Consider the following 8,893-nt stretch of genomic DNA (forward strand, 5'->3'; position numbering starts at 1 on the left):
ACTGTCTGCTGATACAACTAAGTAGGTTAATTCGACATACCTAAATTTAACCTCTTAGAAACAGCAAAAGCACAAACTAAAAGAGTTTTTGCTTTATACATTTTCACTCTTTGCAAAATATGGCCGCTCTGCCCATTATAAGTCGCATGCGGATGGAAGTTTTTGCACAAATCAATTGAATGCCAAAAAATTTTCATTTAGCACAAAATATCACATAACTTACCCAATATGGAACTCAAATAGCACTATAACCAATCAAAAAAATAAGCTTCTTTAGGATGTATATTTTGACCCAAAAAAATGGTACTAATTGTTTCAAATATGTATCTTCAAAAAAAAAGGAAAGCATGGATTCAGCTCAAGTTTCAACTCAATAAACACTATACCTTGATGATTAATTGCCTGAGATTTTATGATATAAACACCATGCTTGCATAAAAATAAATGATTAAAGTCTTGTAACATCACTTGGCATGTAGAATAAATCGTAAATGTACAAGTTTTCACTGACCATAATAGAAGAACATGCGTAAAAAAGCTTGTTTATAGATATAGCCATTTAGGCTTCAACTGAACCTGAGAAATGGTAGAAGGGGAGAAACTTGTGAAGGAGAAGAGAGGCAAAAACCAATACAAGAATTCTTTCACTAGGGTTTTTATGCATTTTATACTAAGTTTCTTGACGGTGCTGGAGAAGATACTTTGATTCTAGGGCCAAGGGCAGCGGGTAGGGTGGCAGGGCAGCTGCAGGCAGGCAAGTTGGCCTGCCCGAATTTATATTTTACATATTATGTAGTTGGCAACTTGTCATCAAACTTATCCTTTTAGCAAGTTGCTGCGTATTTGATGCAGTGCTATCCATGATGTTACCAATGATGCAAGTTTACCAACCATCACCATTGCAATATATATATATACTAGGGGTCGCTTCCCACGCAAGGCGTGGGAACTTTAGACCTGTTAGCAACTTTAGACCTGTTAGCAAGGTTCCTTACCATGGAAAAGTAGTATATATTAGTAAGGTGTCACTGAGTTTACGCAATTCCTGATTTTCACTTTTCTGTTTGATGAGCAGAGGAGAACTGGTCTGAGTTTTTTATATAATTGATTACTGCTTGAAATTGTCATTGTACTGAGAAGTAATGAAGACAAAACAAACTTGATTAAATATATAGAGAATTATGCACGGGTGAGGGAAGGGAAAATGTTGAAAGAGAAAAAGAAGCGAAAATAAGAAACAGATAATAATAGCAATGCGGAAGTTGTATACACAATCTATAAGCGCAATAAGTGTCTTACAATGAATGAGCATGAGCAATTGCTTTCACTGCATGATGTTTTAGGCTCTGATATTAAGTGTGAGCAAAAATCAATAGAATGAGTTTCCTGTTATAAAAGTAAAAGAATAACGTCCATGCTGCTATAAAAAAAAAAAAAAAAAAAAGCAATAACTGACACGCTAGTTCAGGCTTGTGTCGTGAACTATGTGTTACACATGAGCTCAAAATGCTTAGTCCATTCAAAGAGCTCCAGTTCTGATTTCCTTTCTGCAGCACCATGAATCTACCAATTACAAAATTGTCCGTGAGCAAAGCTTGTAACAACTAAAAAAAATCCAACATAAAGCATTGTCAACGAAAACATTTTTTTTATTCTATAATAAAGAGATCATGCATCTATTGTGACTAACTGTGAAATGAAAATGATGCATTTCTCAATCTTCATTACACAAGGAGGAAAGTTTTAGTCAAAGTAACAGCAGGGGAGTTGGTATGTGGAGAAGGTGCGAGTATAATAGCATAGAGGTAGTAATAGATGGGAAAACACTGAATATCCATTATGTTGATGTAATCTAAAATGGATGCAGCAGAAGAAATAAGAGTCTGTATACTTCTGATGTAGAGAAGAAAATGAAACAAGAAGATTAATACTTATGAGTTATTATTGTACAGCATTAATGAGATTTTATGCTCAGGTTAAATCAGTGAATAGTGGCATCCAACATTCCTAATGCTCAAATTGCAAGCATCTTGCTCATAGTGTCCTGATGCTTATCCAGAATAAATTTTTCCAATTGCCGTCTATTAAATAAGGCAAAAAAAATCAGGGAATCACTGTTAATCAGGGAATCGCTGGCACATCTGATGTCAAAGGCTCCAGCAATGATATGGCCTCGCTCAGACCAGTACCAGCACATGATATGCCAAACATAAGAACTGGACTATGATGAACATGTGGATTATATGATTCAGAGAGCAGGGAGACGATTTGAGGAGTCTACATTTTAAGATTAGCAACTCAATTAGATGGATTGTTCAATATGTGCATTTTCATCGATCCTTGTAGAAGGTTAGAAAAAATTAAGAGCGAATACATCATATGAAAAGTTGTTTGGAGAAGTAAAGCCTTGTTGTCAAATTCTTATAGCCTAGAACATAAACCATATGCAAGTGCCAAACCTGAACGTAAGAGAAACTAACCCAGTGCCAAAACTGCAGTGTGCCTAACATTGTCACTCAATTCTGATGCAGCAAAATGCAGCAGCTGTCGAATGGCCTTGTTGTTTGCATTTCTACTGTAAGCCAATGCAAATGCATACATTTATCCATAACGTAGTATGGGGTCTTGATCCCAAGTTATCTGCTCAATCAGTGTATCAGTTGCTTCTTCTGTTCCATAAACTGTCAAGAGCTATCCCCAATGCCAAATCGTTAGAAATGTCCAAGTGACTTTTGATTTCTCTTTTTCACAAAAAGAGAGAATTCATTTAGCTTTTAATTTTAGAAATAGATTATAGACATTAAGCAGAGATGTCCAAGTAAAGGACATTCTTTAAGGTAGGTACTATGTTGAATAACTTGTAGGAGACAATTTTTAAAAAAGGAGGAAAAGTGCAAAGATAAAAATAGGTACTTTTTTACTTAACACAACAAGGCAAATACCTCAGCATTAGCGCTTGTTAGACTATCACACAGGAACTGATTTATGCCTTCCCTATAGTAGACAATGCTTGTGTTTCTCATAGTGCTGTTGCGCTAAACTTAACCTAATTTGTAGCCCGGGTGAGCCAGTTCTGAGAGTTTAAACAAATACAAAATGTTAGATAGAAATGACTACGTTTATCATTATGCAACATATAAAATGATGAGCAAAGCAGGTGCACAGTAAGGTGCTGACGGTTCTGACAGCATGCATAATGCTTTAGCGTATATAGTTGCATTATGACAAATATTATTTCTCATCTCAACAGATTGCTTTATTGTGTTGAGAATTAGGACATGCAATGTAATATGCAAAAAACCAACAATTAGTCAAATACTTCAAAGAAATCTAGTAAACTGAGAAACTATCTTGGGAAGAGAAGAAAAGAAAATAGGGAAAATGCCTTAGTTATAATAACTATATAAGAATTGCAATGTCAACTGTATGGAAGTCTCTCCAGACAGTATTCCTTTTATTTTTCATAACCTCTCAGCATAAACATCTTCCTTGAGACTGGAAAGTTGGTCCTTCATTTTCAAAGGAAAAGCTTGGTGTTCATTCTCTACAAGGTTAAATGCTATTTGAAATCCCAATAAAGCATCATTATTGCTTTCTGTTCTTAAGAGTTTCTCAAATACAGCTGCAATGTCCTCTGGTCTATCCAAAAAACATGAGAAGCTGACATATGCTTAAATAATGGGGTGATGGCAGTTTTTGGAATACTCTAACAAGAAGACGTTGTATCTGCATTAAAGTAGTTGAGGGTCAGAATTTCTCAAATTTTGACATCTAATATATTTGGACTAATGTTCTCTAGAATTAGTAATAAGGTTAACAAGAATGAATTAGAATTATGAACAAGGTTAACAAGAATGAATTAGATAGATATAACCACGTCACACTAATATTTTCTAGAGCTGACAAAACTGTGAGAGACCTGATTACAATAGTATAGGGTTACTTAAATGTTGTCACTTCTTATAACTGCTTCCTCAATCTTATCCAATCTTTGGTATTTTATGGCTATTCTCACAGCTTATTGATGTTTTCTGTTAGTTATAAACCTACAGGGAGGTCCAAAAATGAGATAATGAGAAAAAGTTTAAATCTATAGTGTAATCTAGCATTTCAGAAGTTTACATACTTATCAAGCATCCTTTCAACAATGGATTTTGATCTTGAATCTATCTTTGCTGCTTTATTTGACTCAGCAGCCTTGGTCTTGAGGTCAGGACATTCGTCTATAGCTTTAGCTGAGACACAAAAGCATATAATAGAAAAATAAGTAAGACGTGCATGCCATGGTTAAAAAGAAATGCATAGTTAAGTTATGTAGTACCAATGCCCCTTTATAGTCAAAATTTAGTATTTATCTAACCATGATTTATTTGAAGGCAGAATTCAAGAATAACATCCTACCTAGAATACTTCGGACATAATATGAATCTTCTGATGACAAATTTACACAAATGATAGCTCTTAGAAATTAAGATTGAGAGCCTTAGTTATGAGTTGGTTTTCCTTTAGATCCTTGAAACTTTCAATTTTCTACCAGTCTGCCATGCTGGATCTATTTCTTTCTGATAAGGAGGTTAAAGAATGGAAATGAAACATTGGTTTCCATATTTTGTATGATACCAGTCTCTCATGAGGGACTTGTTACGTTTACCAAAAGTCATTCCCAAGGTTACCTAGATTCTGAGCAGTTCCAGAACGAGGAACAATTGGGGATCATAGAATTCTACGCAATCTAAATGCAGAAGGCTGGGCGTAAGGTTCTTTGGGGTACTTAGAAGGGACAAAGTTCAATACTCATGAAATGGTTCTCTAGATCATATCAGAAAAATCGCTTTTTATGCAATTTTCTAGATAAACTATTCAAACATCAACATTTAGATAAATAATTATGTGAAATTGTCTGATAAGACACTAAAAAAAAAGAGCATGTATTCTAGGAGCATAACTTGACTCCAACTTTCGAACTCCAAAAGTAGAATTCCAAATCGTCAATAATACTTATTAGAATTGCACTTATCGAATTCAAAGTTCATCAAGACTCGAGCAATTAATGGTAACACAGTAGTAAAACCTAGATGTGATTCCTACATTTCTTTTATTCCATTCCTATTTATTTTTAAGTCAGATTTGGTCTTCAAACTCATTAAGAAACACTGCATCATTTTTTATATCATGGCTATCATAAAAGAAGGTAAAACAAAACTTAAACAAATAGATTTGGACTTGTCTCAACTTTTGAGACAACATAATGATTTGGAGCAAGGAAACATATTAGTTATTGATTATGTGCTTAAGTTTCTTGAGCTGTTTGTTCAACATTCAGTTGTTCCAAGTCCTGGAAAAATAATTAATACATAAAAGCTGGTCTGTAGTATGAAATTATGAAGCAGTTGCAGGAAAAGAAGTTTTTATCAACTAAAGGATGCTTTTTGAGCAAAGATGTCAAGGTAAATCAGTACTTGAGTTATGGGAGGTTGGAAATGAAGAAATTCAAGTGATAAAAAGAGCACTTAATGGACTCAGCTGAAGCTTTCCTATATTCTGAACCTGCAGAGACATAAAACATGAAACTTTCCCATGAGAGAAATTATACAAGTGCAAAAGACCATATAAAATGAAAGCTATATCCTCTCACCTCCTTGATTGGTCCAGAAAGGAGAGCTAAAGTTTCGGATTCTTCCTTGGTCTCCATCAATAGAGCTGCAAGCTTTGCCTCAGTGCGCTAACGAAGGAAAGTTCACTTCTCATCACGTGTCTATTGCACAATTTCCTTGCATAGGGCAATCTGAACATCAGATGCGGCAGGTATTTTGGCCACCGTATCAAGAATTCCACAGATAATTTTTGCAGCTTTTGCTTTGGGGATCAAGGAAAAGAAGGGCCGAAGTTGGATCAAAAGGTTCTTAAGTTCCTTTGTCTTATTTTGTAGAGAAGGATGTCCAACTTACCAGACAAAAGATGTATGAAGACGCTTACAATTTTGTCGAAAGAATTAAAGGCTAAGCTGCATCTCCACACAATCAGTGCCCAAGCCAGTGGACCCTGCAGTTATGTGAGGAGTCAAGACATAAAGAAGCAAATCTTAATGCCATTTAGATGAAAACAAGGCATCTCCAGATTGATTGCTTACCTCTGCAAAAGAGAAGCAAATCATGAAAAACTTCTCATTTCTAGGAAAACAAAGAAGCATGACCAAGAATAGTGTGTTGGCGTAGTAGCAGAAGTCCTGAATGGCAAAAGAAGTACATAGTGACACAAGAGAAAGTACATTTTGTAGGAGATGAAGTCTACACTGAAACAGAAAAATTCACAGATAACATGTACCATCAGAATTCCAACTAAACATAGAGTGATTTTGTCTAATTAAGACTCTAGAACCTCTTCGACAAAACATCTAAATAACCGAGATACGCAAAACAAAAAATATTCGTATAGTTAAATGGGCCAAAACAAGAAGTTGCAAAACAGGAAGAGCTTACCAAGAGATAATAATGCCATTTCTTGTATCGATAATAAATCCACCGTAGAGGAACAAATATGATAGAGAGCAAACAATATGCATAAGGGACATCTTGAGGCCCTGCGCCACAATAGAAAAGAACCACAAAAACAAATTAGCAAATGACAATCCACAAGGCCTAACTAATTATTCGAGGGATAAAGATAACTGAATTATCAAATCTCAAGAATGTAATACTCACTGGCACCCAACAGAAAGCAGAATGTTCCAAACCCAAGAACACTCAACAAATAAGTCACCTATCAACCCAAAAAGCTCCCAATCAGTGCAACCTAAAATCGACATCCCAGGTCACCAAACCATAAGCAAAGATGCTAGTAAAAGTAAATAAACAATGAATCCCGGAAACAAATATGAGCTACAAAGTTGTTCTTTTAATAGCTACTGAGACCATCTGACAAACATATGGTGGGTTTTGGTCGGTCAGTTACTTGATTACCTTGTTGATGAATCTTTCGTGCTCTTCAGCCCGTTTGGCAAAGATCTGTTTATTATGCATCATATGGTGGGTATGTTGCTCACATGTCAGTCATTGCCCTGTATTCTCCAGATGAGGCAAATGTTTGTCTGTCCTGTATACACTTTTAGTTCATCAAACCCGCATGTGGGCATTTGCATCAAGAATTCAAAGAAAACAGCTATGAACATTCATGTACCAATGTGGACCATCTAAACCTGCAACAAACTGATAATGAACATTAAAAATTCGAACTGGTAGCAGGACCAGTTTTCTTGACTTGCTAGAAAGCCTCAGAAATTTACTCACTCATTGACTAACTTGCTGTAGGATTATTCCAAGTTTATGCAAGAAAGGAAGTTATTATTCAAATTCCTGTCAAGTCATTTTCAGCAATTGTTTCCATATCTGCATGCTTTTGTCTCGTGGTCTTTCATTTTCGTCCAGATAATTGATGCCCACAGGTTTGTTTGCAATGCGTGTTTGATTGCTTCGCACAGGTTTGTTTTCGTTTTTTGAAATAAAATTTATTCTATCTTTTAGTGAGAGATATTGAAGCTATCGTCTGGTGCTTTCTTTTCTTGATCTTATTCTTTAAGTTGCAACTCTAATCTTCATATTAATGGGACAGAACTACTGAGGAAAATTTTTTGGCTCATTTGGGGATCCGGACTGCAGATCTTCCAAAATCTTTTTGACTTTCTAGGGGTTCTATTATTAGTATTTCCTTCTGAAACATAATGCAGTGTTATCCAATTGAGGCTTATAAGGTGTGAAACAAAGAAAAATTACTCTTAAGTCTCCTCTGATATAATAATATCCCAAAATTTATCGTTCAAGCCACTTTTCAGGACTTGCAAGTTGTAGATATTAATAGGCATCATAGATTTTTTTTTTTCTTATTTTCGTGGTGGATAGATATTATTGATCCTTGTTTCTTGGACTGTACAGTCTTTATGTGATTGTGCAAAGTTGTGAAACACAAGGCATTGGTGAAGTTTGAGATATTGGGTCTCACTCCAAGTCAAAAATATGTCTTCTGAAATAACTTTTCTGAAATAACACGTTTGGCAAAGTCATTTACAAAGATCTGTTTGGTTTGACCTGCTTGCTTCGACAACATCTCTTTCGTTTTAGCCACTTTCTGCGCAACAAACAATTTCTAGATGACATGGAACTACCCAAATCGCATCACAAACTGCAAAACTAAATCAGATACGTGGGAAAAATTAATACCTCTGATCGATCTCTGAGCCTTTTCATTTGATTCGCCATTGGAGTCCTCCGGAGAAGAAGAGTCTCCGTTGCTATACATTTTCTTGCTCAAAGACTCTCCTGTGTTTTCCCGCAAGTATGAAAAGAAGAAAAAGGTGGTGGTGGTTTTCCGTGCTCCTCTCCTTCGCCTGTTATTTTTGTGGGTTTGAGTGACGTATATATAAAACTGGATAGTACTAAAAAAATGGCCTGCTCCTTTATTGTTAGGGCCTCTGGAGAAGATGAAGGAAGATGAAGGATTGGCAAATATCTGGTAATAGATAGAAATGGCCTCAAAAGGGCTAGTGGCTTCAGAAGCTTATGTTAAGTGAAGCAGCGGTAGCTGGCGGGGAAAACATAAAAGCAGATATGGAGTCAAATAAAGAACAATTTCCATAACAAAAGTAGAAGGCTATCGTGAAGGCTATCGTGAAAACACAGAGAAAAGGGGATGAATTGCAAAGAAGAGTAATGACCGACAGAACTCAGAGGGAAAACGGTCTCCAAGAATGGGTAAAAAGTTAAAAAGGCTAAATTACGTAAAAAGGCATAGTTGGATGGAAACCCATCCATATAATTAGAATCTAGAGGGCTAGAAAAGTAATAAAGAGCTATTCTATCAAATCCTCCCATCACATCTATCAAATGTTCAAAACACTCTC

The 8,893-nt window shown here is 35.7% G+C and overlaps 1 protein-coding gene across 20 annotated transcripts; it reads right to left on the minus strand.

The window, feature by feature from the left end:
* Nucleotides 1–1,245: 1,245 nt before the first annotated feature.
* Nucleotides 1,246–8,670, minus strand: LOC113741568 (glycerophosphocholine acyltransferase 1-like). 20 transcript variants are annotated; one of them, XM_072047645.1, is made up of 12 exons: nt 8,214–8,670; nt 7,177–7,195; nt 6,960–7,087; nt 6,702–6,759; nt 6,480–6,580; nt 6,131–6,226; nt 5,949–6,042; nt 5,636–5,856; nt 4,127–5,547; nt 2,943–3,073; nt 2,481–2,691; nt 1,246–1,563 (listed from the first exon to the last, which is right to left on the minus strand). In XM_072047645.1, the coding sequence occupies exons 3-8, from the start codon at nt 7,020–7,022 to the stop codon at nt 5,756–5,758; spliced, it is 513 nt and encodes a 170-aa protein (XP_071903746.1). In that variant the 5' UTR covers nt 7,023–7,087; nt 7,177–7,195; nt 8,214–8,670; the 3' UTR covers nt 1,246–1,563; nt 2,481–2,691; nt 2,943–3,073; nt 4,127–5,547; nt 5,636–5,755. The 20 variants fall into 20 exon arrangements, 17 of the variants coding, with proteins under 17 accessions (XP_071903746.1, XP_071903745.1, XP_071903744.1 ...); XM_072047644.1 differs by having other exon boundaries at nt 6,960–7,092; XM_072047643.1 differs by having other exon boundaries at nt 7,177–7,205.
* Nucleotides 8,671–8,893: the final 223 nt, after the last annotated feature.

This window comes from Coffea arabica, chromosome 4e (assembly GCF_036785885.1).
Source record: "Coffea arabica cultivar ET-39 chromosome 4e, Coffea Arabica ET-39 HiFi, whole genome shotgun sequence".
Classification (NCBI taxonomy): Eukaryota; Viridiplantae; Streptophyta; class Magnoliopsida; order Gentianales; family Rubiaceae; genus Coffea; species Coffea arabica.